At 40.9% G+C, this 16,162-nt stretch overlaps 3 protein-coding genes across 9 annotated transcripts in view; 2 read left to right on the plus strand and 1 right to left on the minus strand.

Annotated features, from left to right (window-relative positions):
- The window catches only part of LOC148323626 (dedicator of cytokinesis protein 9-like), a 57,045-nt gene extending 50,965 nt beyond the window's left edge, over positions 1–6,080 (plus strand). For 4 of the 7 annotated variants that reach the window (XM_088315857.1, XM_088315852.1, XM_088315853.1 and 1 more), the window contains 11 exons: positions 23–238; positions 398–455; positions 531–637; positions 813–935; positions 1,012–1,125; positions 2,122–2,268; positions 2,448–2,658; positions 2,981–3,171; positions 4,041–4,141; positions 4,225–4,363; positions 5,543–6,080. In XM_088315857.1, the coding sequence (XP_088171983.1) occupies positions 23–238; positions 398–455; positions 531–637; positions 813–935; positions 1,012–1,125; positions 2,122–2,268; positions 2,448–2,658; positions 2,981–3,171; positions 4,041–4,141; positions 4,225–4,363; positions 5,543–5,668 (1,533 nt within the window). In that variant the 3' untranslated portion in view covers positions 5,669–6,080. Of the gene's footprint in view, positions 1–22; positions 239–397; positions 456–530; positions 638–812; positions 936–1,011; positions 1,126–1,651; positions 1,682–2,121; positions 2,269–2,447; positions 2,659–2,980; positions 3,172–4,040; positions 4,142–4,224; positions 4,364–5,542 lie in introns of all 7 variants that reach the window. The other 3 variants (XM_088315858.1, XM_088315851.1, XM_088315854.1) reach the window with 1 other exon arrangement.
- Positions 6,081–6,537: 457 nt separating this feature from the next.
- Positions 6,538–15,941, plus strand: slc15a1a (solute carrier family 15 member 1a). Its single transcript, XM_088315863.1, has 23 exons — positions 6,538–6,649; positions 6,721–6,767; positions 9,424–9,511; positions 9,616–9,757; positions 9,825–9,944; positions 10,022–10,121; positions 11,008–11,098; positions 11,410–11,493; positions 11,689–11,771; positions 11,861–11,947; positions 12,053–12,142; positions 12,222–12,266; positions 12,344–12,376; positions 12,504–12,592; positions 13,124–13,205; positions 13,319–13,438; positions 13,861–14,007; positions 14,087–14,133; positions 14,308–14,415; positions 14,529–14,640; positions 14,727–14,864; positions 15,228–15,335; positions 15,448–15,941. Exons 1-23 carry the CDS (start codon positions 6,550–6,552, stop codon positions 15,670–15,672), a joined length of 2,286 nt encoding a protein of 761 aa, XP_088171989.1. The 5' UTR covers positions 6,538–6,549; the 3' UTR covers positions 15,673–15,941.
- On the minus strand, positions 7,541–8,422 carry sdhaf3 (succinate dehydrogenase complex assembly factor 3). Its single transcript, XM_088315867.1, has 2 exons — positions 8,306–8,422; positions 7,541–8,178 (listed from the first exon to the last, which is right to left on the minus strand). The coding sequence occupies exon 2, from the start codon at positions 8,165–8,167 to the stop codon at positions 7,796–7,798; it is 372 nt and encodes a 123-aa protein (XP_088171993.1). The 5' UTR covers positions 8,168–8,178; positions 8,306–8,422; the 3' UTR covers positions 7,541–7,795.
- Positions 15,942–16,162: the final 221 nt, after the last annotated feature.

A 16,162-nucleotide genomic window follows, 5' to 3' on the forward strand; every position in this document is an offset into this window, starting at 1 on the left:
AAAAAACGTTTTCCCGCAACAGAACACCGCTTTCCCCTCCGACGTGAAGGACCTGACTAAGCGTATCCGAACGGTGTTGATGGCGACCGCTCAGATGAAAGAGCACGAGAGAGACCCTGAAATGCTGGTCGACCTCCAGTACAGTCTGGCCAAGTCGTACACGAGCACACCGGAGCTCAGGAAGACCTGGCTGGACAGCATGGCTCGAATCCATGTCAAAAATGGAGATTTGTCTGAGGTCTGTCTTATAAAATGAATGGCGGTAGATAAAAATTTCAGGCTAGTGGTTAGCACATCCGCTTCAGATTTCTGTCACGTGCTGTATCTGATTAAAAAAAAAAAGTTTATATATATATATTTATTTAATCCCTGAGTTCACTGTTGGCATTTTTTACAGGCGGCAATGTGCTACGTTCATGTGGCAGCGTTGGTGGCAGAATACCTGCGGAGAAAAGGTACTCTGTATTCAGTAGCTCGCCTGTGACACTTCAACGACTTTCACTGATCTGAGCGTCTCGTCTTTTCTGCAGGCATGTTCAAACAAGGATGCTCGGCGTTCGAAGTCGTGACGCCCAACGTTGATGAAGAGGCCGCCATGATGGAGGATGTCGGCATGCAGGATGTGCACTTCAATGAGGTTGGTTTTCAACTCTTGTGATGGTTTACTTTGTTCTAAATGCTATCAAAAGTTCACATGTGATATGCATTTTATATACGTTTGTATAGTTCTTAATAAAACGTTTTTTTTTAGAAAAGTTAGAAAGCACTGTAAAAGAGAGGTAAGCATGTCTGCTTTTTTTTTTTTCTATCAGGACGTCCTTATGGAGCTTTTGGAAGAGTGCGCCGACGGCCTGTGGAAAGCCGAGCGTTACGAGCTCATCTCGGACATCTACAAGTTGATCATCCCCATTTATGAGAAGCGGAGGGACTTTGAAGTACGCAGCCGTTTCAGATGGCGCGAAGTTCGATTATCGCTGTATGTTTCCGTAACATTTCAGATTCCCCGCACAGAAACTGGCCCACCTGTACGACACGCTGCATCGAGCGTACAGCAAGGTCACGGAGGTGATGCACACAGGCAAGCGACTACTGGGCACCTACTTCAGAGTAGCCTTCTTTGGCCAGGTCAGTTAAACACTCTTAACTGGAAATGTTTTACATGTCATGTTTTGTTGGTGTTGCTTTTATTTTATTTTATTTATTTATTTATTAGTGTATTTATTTATTTGTTTGTTTGTTCATTCATTCATTCATTTATTTAGATCGTCCCCCTCCAGTCTCATGTTGAATTTTCCAATGTGACCTAATGCAGAGCTGGCTCTTCCCTAACGCATTCTAACCCCATTCTCTGTGTTTTTTGCTCTCTTTTAAGGCAGCGGTAAGTTGCGCACTTGCACTTTGCTAGTGTCTCCGAGCTGCGCGCGTGGTGGTGCGGGTGCTATTCTCCGTGGCGCTTTTATCGAAGCGTTTCCTGCTTCAGTTGACTGTTACAGTCCTCATGACAGCTTCTGCATTTGTTGCATGGCAGCTTCAACATGCATTTCATATCATTTGTGCGACAGATGAATAGTTTCTGGGGTGTGTTTCCTCCCACCTGTCACTGGCACAGTATAATGATACTTTTGACTTTCTCCTCTCCACACTGCTATAGCATTACCAGTTTACCGATTCAGAGGCTGAGGTAAATGAGTGTGATAGTCAACTTTGTAGGACTGCAGCGTGCTTTGAAAGTGTGTTCCTCTCCTTGCTTCTTACGTCCAGTCGTTGGCGTGCCGCTTCAGTGTCATCTTGATCACCACCGAAAATGTGCAAATAGCAGGATGTAGATGGGTCAAAGCATGTCTTTGGTGTTAATGGGACTTACGACCGTGACGCTCAGATCATGCTTTACACCTTTTTGTGTCTGTTGGGTTGTCTCTTTAAATTGATTGATTGTAGCTGTCATTACGGCATACTGTACACTCACTGGCTACTACATCAGTGTCAGCTCATTTGGATCTCATTTGATTGTGCAGGTGTACCTAATGCTGTGGCCAGTGATTGTTGTTTTGTAGGAAGTGGGTTGATCGATGGTGCGATTGGCTTCCGTGGACTTATTTTATGTGTTTTGTATCTCATTAGGGCTTCTTCGAGGATGAAGACGGGAAGGAATATATCTACAAAGAACCCAAATTCACGCCGTTGTCCGAGATATCTCAGAGGCTCCTCAAGTTGTACTCGGACAAGTTTGGCCAAGAGAATGTGAAGATGATTCAGGACTCTGGAAAGGTATTAAATTGTGTTTAAAAGCCTAATATCGCTTGCCTTGCAATCATGATGGAAAATAAGTTAGGAATCCAACCAGTAAAACTCAGAAAGCAACTTCACACTTTCGGGCAATTTAGAGACCTCACCGAACCTAACATGAATCTTTGTAGAATGTGAGAGTCCTGTGTTGTCTTTTGTAGATCAACCCCAAAGACCTGGATTCAAAGTATGCGTACATACAAGTGACGCACGTGACGCCTGACTTGGAGGACAAGGAACTGGCGGACAGGAAGACGGATTTTGAAAAAAGCCACAACATCCGCCGCTTTGTGTTTGAGATGCCTTTCACCGTGTCGGGCAAAAAGCAAGGCGGCGTGGAGGAGCAGTGCAAACGTAGAACTATTCTAACCAGTAGGTGTCCCCCGACCCCGGTACCATTTTTTTTAATCATGTCTCGTACTTTTAATTTGGGAGCTTGTGAGGAGCAGATATTCACTACATCCAAATCTTTTTTTTTAGCTTCCGTCATTAGCATACGCATGTCACATGCGTGAAAGATCTTGATTAGATCCTGAACATGTCAGCTTGTTTCCCCAAGGACTTTCCTCAAGCCGCAATCACACTTTTATATTGCTTTATGGCGCAACAAATCCAGAAGTTCAAGCGCAGATTCTTATCTTTACTGACGGCTCATCTGCCAGCTCTCACGTTCTGTTCCCCCCCCCCCTCACAGCCACACACCGTTTCCCCTACGTGAAGAAACGCATCCCCGTGATGTACCAGCAGCACAAAGACCTCAGCCCCATCGAGGTGGCCATCGATGAGATGAACAAGAAGGTGGCTGAGATTAATCAGCTGTGCTCCTCCAGTGAGGTGGACATGATTCGGCTGCAGCTCAAACTGCAGGGAAGCATCAGCGTCCAGGTCAGGACATCACGTGCTCAGGGTGCATCAAAACCTCCGCCGAGGCTTAAACATTTATCACTTGTGTCTGGGATGGCATTGTCCGTGTTGGTTGCCAAATGCTCAGCCTTAAAGGGAGGCTGGACCGCTTTATTTATGTAGTACATTTCATACTCGAGTTAATTCAATGTGCTTCACATAATTCCAAATGCAACATTTAAAAGCATTTGAAAATGAAAGAATGTAAGACATTCTGTTGGCAGCGTATTCCATTTGTGTGCAGCATAACAGCTACATGCAACTCTGGGCTTCACCACATGACCCGAGTTTGAAGTCCTCAGAGACCTACTGGGTTTGCATTCAATTAGCATTTATTTATTGTATTGATTCAGTGATTGTCATTTTTTTTTAAATTTTTAAATATAATGTCATGTAAAAGTTTGTAAACGCCTTTCTCTTATGTTGGAAAGAGTCTGACACTTTTTTTTTTTCTTTTTTTTTATGATCCCCTAAAAAAAAATTGAAAAAAAAATCTAAATTAGCGTTGACTACGACTTTACAAATTATGATTATTGGATATTTTTGCTAGTTTTTTTTTTTATTTATAACCCAAGCACACCCCAAGATTCTTCATAGTTAATCCTGAAATAATGTTGACTTATTACAGTGCTTGTCATTAGTCGCAACAATGGCACATGAAGATATAAATGTTTTCAATGGCGCCATTTATTTGTTCTGTTTTGAAAAATCCATCCATGCCTTTTCTCTCAAATTTATTATCCTCAGGGTCACCAATGAGCTGGAGCCAAGATGATGCACCCAAGCAGATAAAACAGACTTAATTAAATGAAAGTTTCCCTCATTGCATTATAAATCTCGTCTTTGTGCAGGTAAATGCCGGACCGCTGTCGTACGCTCGTGCTTTTCTGGACGACGCGAGTGCCAAGAAGTATCCTGATAACAAAGTCAAACAGCTGAAAGAGGTCTTCAGGTGAGATTTCTCCTGACAGATGTTAACATTGCTCTTCGTCACGCTCCTTTAACGCATCCCGACGCTGTCGGCTTGGTACGCAGGCATTTTGTGGAGGCGTGTGGCCACGGTTTGGGGATCAATGAGCGGCTCATTAAAGAGGACCAGCAGGAGTATCACGACGAGATGAAGGCCAACTACAGAGACCTGGCCAGAGAGCTGTCCATCATCATGCACGAGCAAGTCAGTGCAATCTTTTTTTTTTTTCAAAATAAGACGGACTATAACATAACATGCATGTTGATAACGCAATTTTCTGTTTTCTCTTGGTGCTGCCATGAGCAGATTGGATGGTAATGAGAATCCTAAATGTTGTCGTTGATTGTTCCAGCCAGATGAATGCGTGTGTGTGCTCTTACAGTCATTCGTCACAAAAGATTAGCGATATTGCGCTTTCCTGCGGAATTTCCGGCTAAAACCTAAAAAGCTCTGTCATTTTTACAGGCGTAAACCTAATTTGAATATTCATAAACATCTGAATGTACATTCCGTGTACTTGATATGTTTTTTGGTGCTTTTTAACGATACGAATTACGATACTGCTCAAATGAATTCACTGATCATAACACAGCTCATTCTCTGGCCTTGATCACAAAGTTATCTCTTCACACAAACACACACGTACTTATCTTTACATGGCGGCAATAAATAAAATCAGTTATCCCTCTCACATGTTCCACCCACCTTTTACAACGAATGTGACAGCTGGCTTGATCAATATCATTTTTATTGAGTGTGTTGGCATACCCGCATGCCTGTCTGATGAAGTGTGTGTGTCTGTACATACTTTTCATCTGTGTGTTTATGCGGTATGGAGTATGTGGGCAAATGTCAGTGTTGTTGTGTGCCCATTAGAATATTGTGCACCGCTTGTATTCTGTATTTGAGCAGGGCAACAGTTCGTGTTTCATTATCTTTCCGTGCTTTTTTTTTTTCACGATTGGTCCTAAAAAAAAATTTTTTTTTTTTAAAAAGTGAGTGCCTTAGAAATGATTTCCACTGTATTAGTTTTAACTCAGAAAAAAAAATTGCCAAAAGAAGAAGGACATAACAGCTGTAAAGCCAGCCAAAGACAACAAAATAATCTCAAAGTTGCGTACCTCCCATGAAAAGATGGAGAAGCTGCTGGATGTGACAAAGGGTGCCAAAAAATGGTAAGATTAAGTTCAGTGTAGAAAAAACGAAAAAGTCTATATTTTTATTTTATTTTTTTTTTTTACATCTATTTTATTACTGTAGCTATGCTTATCATTAAAAAAGAAACTCTTTTTTTTTTTTTGTTAAGTTACAAGCACCGATTTGGGATGCCATCCATATTCTCGTCAAATCTTTCAGTGTATCCATTTTGACTTTGCTTTCCAGATCAGCACCGTCGAAGATGGCATCAAAAGCGCTCTTCCCGACTCGCTTCACATCTTCAACGCCATCAGTGGCACGCCGACGGGGGCCACCATCCAGGGCATCCCCAGCTCTTCTTCTGTGGTATGAAGAGCCCGCAAGCGCTCAGGCACGGCACCAAGGACCTCCCATGGGCACAGACTGATCCCCTGCCGCCGTTCACTTCCTGAACACGGACGGCCACGTGTATCTTGAAAGAAGGGCGAATGGGGCATGCGGGGAGGGCGCCTCATCATGACGTGTCGTTCAAGTTTCTGTTCATGGATGCATCGTATGCATGTCCTCACATGATGTCATTTGGGTGAATCAGTTACATTGTTTTTATGTACAGAACATTTTTACAAGTCACTCTATTGATGTCTACATGAGCAGTATATGCAGCATACGTGCATCACCCATGTACATGATGTTCTATTTTTAGAATTTTAGCCTCCTGTATGTTAGCCAATATGAAATTGCCTCACTGGCTTGGGAGGGTTTTAAAGCCATTGCATCCCCTCCCCCCCAAAAAAAAGGTAATATGAGTTATTATGTGTATATATGAAAAGAAAAAAGGAGCGTGTGCAATATTTGCAAAGGATACACTGTACAGATTTTTTTTTTCACTTTCATGCCAAAGCGAGGAAGGGTGGAACCTGACACTGCGCCGACAAGGGGGTCGTTTGACGCTTTTACCATTTTAGTGTTCATCCAATTCAAATTCTTTTATATTTGGGCAGCAGTGAGTTTTTATTTGTATTTAACACAAATCACAGTTCTGCTGTAAGCTGATGATCCCCCCCACTGCTTTTCTTTAAATAAAATACACTAATTTCTGCGCTTTTTTCTTTTTTTTGTGTTCAGTGCCTCTTGGGCACGAGTTGTATTGTTGAAATTGTTTTTTTTTATGGAGGTGTCAGGGACTCGCTATCTGTTATGTTATATCATGCTCCCGCCCCCACCATAAAAGCAGCAGTCAGCAGGATGGGAGGATGTATGAATGTCTAGTAAGCATTATCAAGGAGGAAACTTTGTGCAAACTCAAGTGTGAATGGTCTCCCAATCGAAAGCAGCTTGTTGACATCATGGCAGGTGAGTTTTGTCTAATCCAGTTGTTAATCTATTATCACCCACAAATCTGAATCTGGACATGTTGTTTTTAGCCACAGATTTCAAGGAGCCAAAGAAAGGGAAGAAGAGTAAAGGAAAGGTAAAGCATTTATTACACCTATACATGATGATGCCGTAATGATGACTGAGCCTGCAGTTGCTACTGAAATTGAAATTGTGCACCATGCTTCCTTGCTGTACCTTTTCTCTGCAGAGATGAAATGTAATTGTTTCCTGAGGATTTTATGAATTCCAAATTATTTTTTGTTTTGCATTTGTCAAACAAAGGAGCAATTTCATACAATAGTCTTAGTTTCCGACAGATGTTTCATGGTATGGCAAATAAGTGGCAATTTCGAGAAATAAAGTCTGCTGACCATGGACAAGAATTTCATTTTAAATGGAATCTATTTCTGCTGACTAGAGAGAGACTATAAATAGATGTCGATCGGCCCCACTCTGGGTCAATGCAAAGCGTGCTACAACAAATATTTGATGTGATCAACAAAGTGGGTTGGAAAATGGATTGAGCAATGCCAACAGCTAGCTACTCTTCCTCAAATGGAGATTCACAGCACGGAAGCTACACACCAAAGAAATGTAACAAGCAAAGCTATGATTTAAAAAAAAAAAAAAAAAGAAGCTAGCTAAACAAAGTTTAGTAAACAACAACAGATACACAATATTAACGTACTAAACTATTAAGAGTAACACTTATTTGGAGGAATATTTTTTAATTTTACCTGATTAATTATTCTAACTGTGCTGAAATTTATTGAACTAACTTTAGCACAATTTTTGGCTACTCCACCTATCTGTTTTCTATTTGACCCTTTTGTATGTTGTATGATGACATAACAATGACGCTGCGGCTGGTCGTTGCAAGTTTATTTCTACATGAACATGGAATATAGCCATACATCGACGGACCATTGGTTGCACATCTTCATCAAGACAACAAAAAAATGAGCAAAGAAAGTCTCTTGTGCCATGTGAATTATTGAGGCTTTACAGGAATATAAAGACGAAACATTGCTTTTGCCTTGACCAAACATGATCAGTTTTATTTCCCTTCACGTCCATGATCTGAACGGGCTCTCTTTGTTTCCCCACACGGGGCTCGCAGTTTCATTTTTTCTCCTCCTGGATATTAAACTGATTTTTCGCTTTGGTGGATTCAAGCAGGAGCTCGTACAGTTGTCCTATCTGTTCCTCTTGGAAGTCTTTCAGTTTTTCCTCCGGCAGGTTAATGCCGAATTTTAGGGAGCCGTATATGTTCCGTACTGATTCCATAATTTGCGACTGCAGATTGTCCTTGTAGTTCTGCCATTCTGTCATGAAGCTCTTGACTTCTTCCGGCGAAGCGTTTTTGTGTCTTCTGAATTCGTCTTTCACGTAGTTGTCGCCGAGAGCTCGCAAATGTATCGGCAGAAAGCGATGCAGCACGAGAATCTTCTTGTACAAAGAGCAAACTTTCGAGGCATGAGAGCCGGTGGCCATTGTTGAGACACCTAAGAATGATTAGAAACAAAATATTTGTTAACGACAAATAAAAATAACCTTTGCATGCAACTTTGCTCGGCGCAGCTTGTCAATGCAGCAAACGGTAAAATGCATCGTTTAAAAAAGAATAGTTACTTGGTAAGTCGTTATTTATCCCTGACAGCAGAGGTTGGCCTGACTTGCTTCTTCCAAATCTCGCGATACTATGAACCGTGCTACGGTGTCTTGCAAGCGGCGAACTTTAATGCAAACGACAATGCCACGCCCCTTTTTAAAGTATTTATTTGAATTCTTTTTAACAGATACTTTGGCTCTTGCACCCCCAACGACAGTTAGAGCAAAAAACAGACAAATAGGACACTCACTTTCTTGTGGCTCATAGGGAAGACTCAACTGCCGTCACAGCACAAGGACTCCGCCTTTTTTTCCATTTAGGTGAATAACAAGGTTTTCTGTGCAACGGGATTTAATTCTTCAAGCAGTCGCCATGGAATTTTTTGTTTTTCCCCTGGCGATCAATAATAGATATATGTGGAGGCATAAATTTCAAGGGGAGTCCATTCCAGTCGACAAAAATATGTCCTCTGATAATAATGGAGGAATTTGAATGTGCACTCTAAAAACGGTTAGGTAAAAATAACAAAATTCTGGGTTAGATAAATAAATAAAAAACAATCTACAAAGTGAGTCACATTTTTTTAGGAAGGAGGGTTGTTTTGTACAAAATTATTAATTTTTGGGGTTGTTTTCTGCAAAAAGAAAAAAGATTGGGTCAACTTCACCTATGTAGTGGATAGGTACGTTTATTTATTTATTGTATCCCAAATTGTGTTATTTCTACCCCCACTGTTTTTAGAAAGTAGAAGGGCTGTTCACACCCTGCGTCTTGTGTTCTACCTTGCTTACTTGCTGGATGCTCCCTAGTTAGTTATGTTATGTGTCATCCGCATATAACACAGCATGTATTGAACTAAATGGATGTAAAAAGTGTATTAGCTCAGATGAGGTTTCACTTATCAAAAGAAAATGGCAGAGACCGTAGCAGTGGTATTTTCAGGTTGTCTTACACACTTGCACATTGTGCAAACAAGCTGGAATTTGAAGGCTTCCAAGAAAAACAAGTAGACACTTCATGCAAAAACTGATATTAGTTGAACAGGTTGTGAAGTGAAATGAAAGCAACCAGAAGAAGTAAGACGGAGCAAGGCTTGAGGGTTAAGATGCATGTGACTGATTCTCGTGCATTTTTGCAGGACATAGCAGTATGTGGTTACCCGCTCAGCATATTTTTCATTGTGGTGAATGAGTTCTGCGAGAGGTTCTCCTACTATGGCATGCGAGGTGAGACGAGAGTTCTTATGTACGTGACCTAACACATCCACCGCTGATTATACATTTAAGGAACTTGTTGAAATATGTTATTGGCTGTGCTTGCTCGTCCACAGCTGTCCTGGTGCTGTACTTTAAGTACTTCCTGCGCTGGGATGATGACATGGCCACCTCCATCTACCACATTTTTGTCGCCCTGTGCTACCTCACTCCTATTCTGGGCGCCATCGTGGCCGACTCCTGGCTTGGGAAATTCAAGTGGGTGGTTGACTCTGTTTCTGTTGACTCACACTTCATTGATTGCGTTTATACCTCCTTCGCCCAGGACCATCATCTACCTGTCCATTGTCTACGCACTGGGTCAGGTGGCCATGGCTGTCAGCGCCATCCACGACATCACAGACACCAACAAAGACGGGACGCCCGACGACATGACCTTTCACGTGTGAGTTTGGGTCAATGTTTGTTTTCTAATCCGAACTGTGGAATTTGATGTTCTGTCATGTTTTTGATGACGTTCAGTGTCATGTCAATGGTGGGCCTCTTCCTTATTGCTTTGGGAACTGGCGGTATCAAACCTTGCGTGGCGGCCTTTGGTGGGGACCAGTTCAGTGACAACCAGGTTAGTACATCACCGTAACGGATACTCATAATCAAGTTTAAGTCAGGAATTATGCATAGAAACTCTTCTCAAGAGTGCAGCCCCATCTTAGTGTAAAAGAAGACGAAGACGCAAAGTGTGTTATAAATGACCAATCTGTTGTGAAATTTGCCTTTGATCGCCATCGTTGAAGAAAATCCAACTTCATATCGATAGGATGTTACAAAGCAGGTATTCTGTGCTTTTATTGCAGATTTGAAGGCTTAACAAACCTGTTTGAGTATTATCATAATGTGTCAAATTATATGCGTTAAAAGTGCTTCGACATTGTCTAGACCAGGGGTGAGCAAACTAAGGCCCGGGGGCCACATGCAGCCCATTAAACCTTTTAATCCGGCCCGCTGAATTTGACAAAATTAAATGAATAAACCTTGTTCATGTTTTATTTTCGCTGTAATTCTGATGTGTCCCCACTAGGAGGCGCACTCAAAGACAGATATTTTGTTGTAATGCTTTTGTTCATTTTTATTTAAAATTAAAGCATGTTTTTGCTATATACTGTATGTATTTTTTCTCAGATGAGGTGACTTTGCCAAAAGACTCCATCCATCTGCTCCTGCTGTCAAATTTCAAAAATCAAAATGTTTGCCCACCCCTGGTCTAGACCGGGGCAGTTCGTGGTGCACACATCGACAAACTGCAACAATACGAAAAATGCTAATGCTAAGACAATATTTGGGAGGCAGGATCTTCAATGCTACCGTGAATAGGATCTTTATGATTTGTTGTCTGCAGTATGGTGGATGAGTGGCATTTGAGAGGTTCAGGGTTGGAATCATAGCCCAATCATCACCACGCGGATTCCAATAATTCTGTTTTGAAAACCGAATCTCATTGTTCTGTACAGGAGAAGCAAAGGAGTACGTTTTTCTCTGTGTTTTACCTGTGCATCAATGGAGGCAGCCTCCTGTCTACCATCATCACTCCCATCTTGAGAGGTAAGAGAAAGTAGACGACACGCAAAGTAGGTTTTACACAGCAAATGAAGCTGCACTTATGGCAGTTATATCATCACATTTTGAGGTGTCAGACGAGGCTAGAATAAAATGCACTTTGTTACCTCGGTACTTACTTTTTTTTCATTTGGTTGTTTTAAATGAAAAACAGTGATTTATTTTGTATGTTTTTTATTATTATAATGATAATAATAATAATAATGAAAGTTATTATAATTATCATTATTATTATTATTATTGTTATTATTATTATTATTATTATTATTACATTTGTTTGCATGCGTATGTGGCAGCTCAAGAATGTGGCATCCACACCAAGCAAAGCTGCTATCCCCTTGCCTTTGGCGTCCCTGCTGCTCTCATGGTGGTTGCGCTTGGTATGTATGATTTTATATATGCAATCTCTTTGAAGGAAATGTAGCTTTTACCCTTGCAATCTGTGCCGTGCCGGAAGGAATCGAATGGAAATGAACTAACTCGTTCCTCTTTAAAATGAATCGCACCCCGCGTACCACAATACGTATCGAATCAAATCGAGACAAACGGATAATAATGTGTGATGTCACCAACAGTGGTGTTCATCGTCGGCAGTGGCATGTACTACAAAGCAGAGCCTCAAGGAAATATCATGATGGATGTTTGTCGATGCATCGGTGTAAGTCTTTTTTTTTCTACCATTTGCATCCGTTCATTGTCCTTCTTCTCGTGTCCGTTCCCTTGTGACAATTTTTGTTTCCTCATCAGTTTGCCATTAAAAACCGCTACAGTCACATAAGCAGCAGATACCCCAAGAGGCAGCACTGGATGGACTGGGCCGAGGAGAAATATGATGTAAGTTTGCTTTCAATTCTATTTATCAGCCGTGTCATTTTGAAAATATTCTCCTGATCAGCGGTGCTTGATATCAAACTATGATTCTTCCTTCCTGCCGTGTAGAAACTGCTTATTGCTCAAATCAAAATGGTGCTGAAGGTTCTCTTCCTGTACATTCCACTTCCAATGTTTTGGACCCTGTTTGACCAGAAGGTATTTATTGCTCTGAAAGCACTTCACAACACTGCGTCCGTTTGGTTGCGGCCTTCAAAACACTTCTCTTGTCTTGCAGGGTTCCAGGTGGACTTTGCAGGCCACCACCATGGATGGAAATTTTGTAAGTTCCCGACATAAGAGCAGATTTAAATGCTGAGCCAATATGTGAATGCACGACTAAGCTGTGTGTCTCTGCAGGGAGCTCTCGTCATCCAGCCCGATCAGATGCAGGTAGGCTTAAGTCATCATATTTAATGAATCCTGTCGAGCATGTGTGTGGGGGTGGGTGTGTGTGTGTGGGGGTGGGGGTGTGTGTGTGTGTTGCATTTGACTCACTCTCCCCGTGTCATTTTTAAAGACTGTCAACCCTGTCCTGATCTTGACCCTGGTGCCCATCATGGACAGTCTTATCTACCCTCTCATCAAAAAATGTGGCCTGAACTTCACGTAAGGAACACGAGAGGCTAACTAAAGATTTGCAGAGGTCTTTATGTACTCCACTTAAAAAAATAAAATAAAAAAAATAAAATAGAATCGGGATATTGCCATTAGCAGGTTGCACTAGAGATGCAGTGAAACTGGAAGAGTCACAGAAAGGCGTAGAAGTAGACAAATCACCTGGTGTGAATGTTGTCGACGAGAGAACAGAAAGTTGTGCAAAATTATGCCGGAAAATTCAACATTTGGACAGTTAAGTCAACTTGTCATGGGTTAGCCCATTTTAGCTTCATCCTGAAATTTCAACCAAAAGCTCAATTTCACAAACTTTTTTCTCCTTTTTTTTTTTTAACTTATGGACCTTTACATTTTCATTTTTATAGCTGTGTCAAATAAATAATACTATTTATATATATATATATATACATATATATATATATATATTTGTATTTATTTTTTATGTATATTTTTGACTGAATAATATTAAACAATTATTAATTGATTATACTTACATTGTCGTCATGATATTTGTTTCATTAGGCCTCTGAAAAGAATGACAGTGGGGATGTTTTTGGCAGCGTTGGCCTTCGTCTGCGCTGCTCTGGTTCAGGTTGAAATTGACGTAAGTGCTTGACGTCATTCTAAATGTGGTTTTCTTCCTCTTAAAAATGTGTTTCCAAAGTAGCGCAAGCACTGAAATGACCTCTTTGTTGTGCTTTTTTTGTGCGTGTGTAGAAAACACTGCCGACGTTCCCTTCAGCATCACAGAGCCAGTTGAAATTATTAAACTTGGGCGCTGAGCCACTCAACGTCAAACTGCCCGACAACGTGCTGCTGGATCTCCCTCCACATCAGGTATGTTGTTAGTATTTTAAAACTATAACCTAATTCACCGTTCTTTTGTCAGATTTTGAATTTCTGTTAATTATTCTTCTGATTAATGTGTTGAAAAACATGACGTTCAATGAGCATGTCTATCAAAAGAGGACACAAAAAGTTTGAAGGAGCCATGCTTTGAATTGAACATGAAGTCGGCCATCTTGAATTGAAGCCGCCATTTTGAGCTGATTCCAAGGCTTGTACTCTGACGAACTGCTATCCTTTATCAGTGTTTTCCAACCTTTATCAAGCCAAGGTACACTGCAGGCAAAGCGTGGTGATAAAAATGTAATGATTATTTTGACAGTATGCCATGGAAAAGGGGATGCAGGAGCCTTTTCATCCACACGTGCATCTTTAATATCCCATATTGTCATATTTGTGTGTGTGTGTGTCAGGCCAGCGAGGAGTACTTGACATTTGGAGAGGAAGAAATCATTGTGTCCGTGGAGAGCCAGGGAGGAGTGACGAGAACGCTCTTCTTAACCAAGGGAGCGCGACAAACACTTCTCCTTCCCTCGAACGTCTCCCACGAGTGGCTGCAGGTGCGTTCCGCGCAATTCATATAAATCAAGTCGCCGGTGGGGGCGCAACAAATAAACATTCCCCGTGTCCTTCTCTCAGACTGAAGATCTGAAGGCCAAACCGCAGCAAGGAAATAATGCAATCAGGTAAATGTCATGCCTTGTTGTATATATCGACAGCAAATATATGACACTATACTATAGGATGTGCTATAGAAAATGGATAATTATTTGTTTTTATTTGAATAAAAATGTATCAATTTATGTGGCCACACAAGTAAAATGTTAATTATTAACAACAGTTAATTATTTTGATTTCAGATTTATAAACGGAATGTTAACAGCAGTGAATGTGTCCATTGCGGCAGCAGACGCCATTTTACTTGAGCCGGAATATTATTCAAACTATTCCCAGATTAAAAATGGAATGTAAGTACATTGAAATTTAACAGGCCGCTGCCAACAGAAAATATAATAATAATGACGCTAACATACCCAACGTCTGATTTTGTTTGTTTTTTTTCCTTTGGGGCAACGATCAGCACCACGTTCACCATAAGAAGCGGTTCAGAGTCATGCGAATACAGCCGGGAGTTTGGATTCGGAAGTTCCTACACTTTTCTCATCCACAGCACGTTCAAGTTTGGACCTTCGGTGAGTTTGCCAAACGCATCGGCGTGAAATGTGCTCACGTGGAATCGTTTTCAATGGGTCATTATGGATTTGTTTTTTTCTGTTAGTGTCACGAGTCTATTAGCGCAGTAGAAGACGTCAAGCCCAACTCGGTTCACATGGCCCTCCAGATACCGCAGTACTTCTTCATCACTGCGGGGGAAGTCATGTTTTCTGTCACTGGCCTGGAGTTCTCGTACTCACAGGTGAAACACATTCTTTCCTCGTCAATGTTGTTCCGTAACTAGACCTGTGACCAATAGCGAAAATCTGCAAATAAATTAGCACTCCCTAAATGGCCTAATAGATGTCATAAGAGGGCACCAAATCACTACTTTTCTATCTCTTAGTAGTTAGTACTGAGATGCCACAAGATGGGACCATAGTCATCTTGTGGCATCTTAGGGCAGAAAGCGCAAAAAGACAGTCAAGAGGGAATTTTTTTTTTCTACGAATAACAGCAAAATAGTTCTGAGATGTTTTCAGCAATTATCTTCAAACATTTATGATTTGTGTAGGACATTTAACTTTATAATAACGTTCTTTTTGTGTCTTTTTTCTCCTCCAAGGCACCAAGTAACATGAAAGCAGTGCTGCAAGCTGGCTGGTTGTTCACGGTGGCAATCGGCAACTTCATCGTTTTGATTGTGGCCGAGCTTGCCAAGATTCCTGAACAGGTAATGATTTTTATTTCTTTATTTTTTTTTTAAGTTTGACAAAATAGCACCCGCACCCAAAAGTTGCACTTGTGTGGTGGGATGATAATACATGATTCCTCCTTGTTTAAAGTGGGTGGAGTATGTCCTCTTCGCCTCGCTCCTGATCGCCGTGTGTTTCATCTTCTCCATCATGGCGTACTTCTACACTTACATGGATCCTTCGGGAATTGAAGCCCAGTTCAGAAAGAATGTGGATGACGACGAGGACGACAGAGGCCTTAAACAAAAGATGGGCTACATGAGAGACTCTGAGAGGGATGATGAGAAAGATGAAAACAAACAAACTCAAATGTGAAAAGAAACTACAGTGTCACTGATGCTATTTTGCTAAATATTTGCGTTAATGTGTGTATGTTTGTGTGTGTGTGTGTTAATGTGTACTCTATGTACACTACATTTCATTGGAGAAACAACATTACGGCATACAGCTTACAAGACAGGTGTCTCCTCCCTTGCAATTTATCCAGCACAATATACTTTAGGATACAAACAACTAGTGCACATTTTTTTCCATTTAAAAAGAATTGTTCTACTTTTATAGTTTGCCTTAATTTTGTAGCATAATAAATCATTTTGGGGAATATCGTGTGTTTGTTAATGATCAAAGGGACTGTATAGTTATTTCGTTTCTTCTTTAATTTTGTAAACCATAACGTCCATCTAAATGAATTATCATGTAAAATCTCATATCACCAAAGCTCATCAAATCATCTAAACACATGTACTTTTATTTATTCATGTATTATATATTTTTTAACCATTGGTGAACGGCATACAACACTCCA

The sequence above is a fragment of the Idiotropiscis lumnitzeri genome, chromosome 14, assembly GCF_059441095.1.
Source record: "Idiotropiscis lumnitzeri isolate Australia: NSW breed Sydney's pygmy pipehorse chromosome 14, RoL_Ilum_1.0, whole genome shotgun sequence".
NCBI lineage: Eukaryota > Metazoa > Chordata > Actinopteri > Syngnathiformes > Syngnathidae > Idiotropiscis > Idiotropiscis lumnitzeri.

Bases quoted from the DNA above. Each gene is read 5' to 3' on its own strand.
- slc15a1a (XM_088315863.1), top strand. From the start codon at position 6,550: ATGTATGAATGTCTAGTAAGCATTATCAAGGAGGAAACTTTGTGCAAA. The intron at 11,772-11,860 runs GTAAGTCTTTTT...TTTCCTCATCAG, and splicing joins ATGTTTGTCGATGCATCGGT to TTTGCCATTAAAAACCGCTA. The intron at 14,865-15,227 runs GTGAAACACATT...TTCTCCTCCAAG, and splicing joins TGGAGTTCTCGTACTCACAG to GCACCAAGTAACATGAAAGC.
- sdhaf3 (XM_088315867.1), bottom strand. From the start codon at position 8,167: ATGGCCACCGGCTCTCATGCCTCGAAAGTTTGCTCTTTGTACAAGAAG.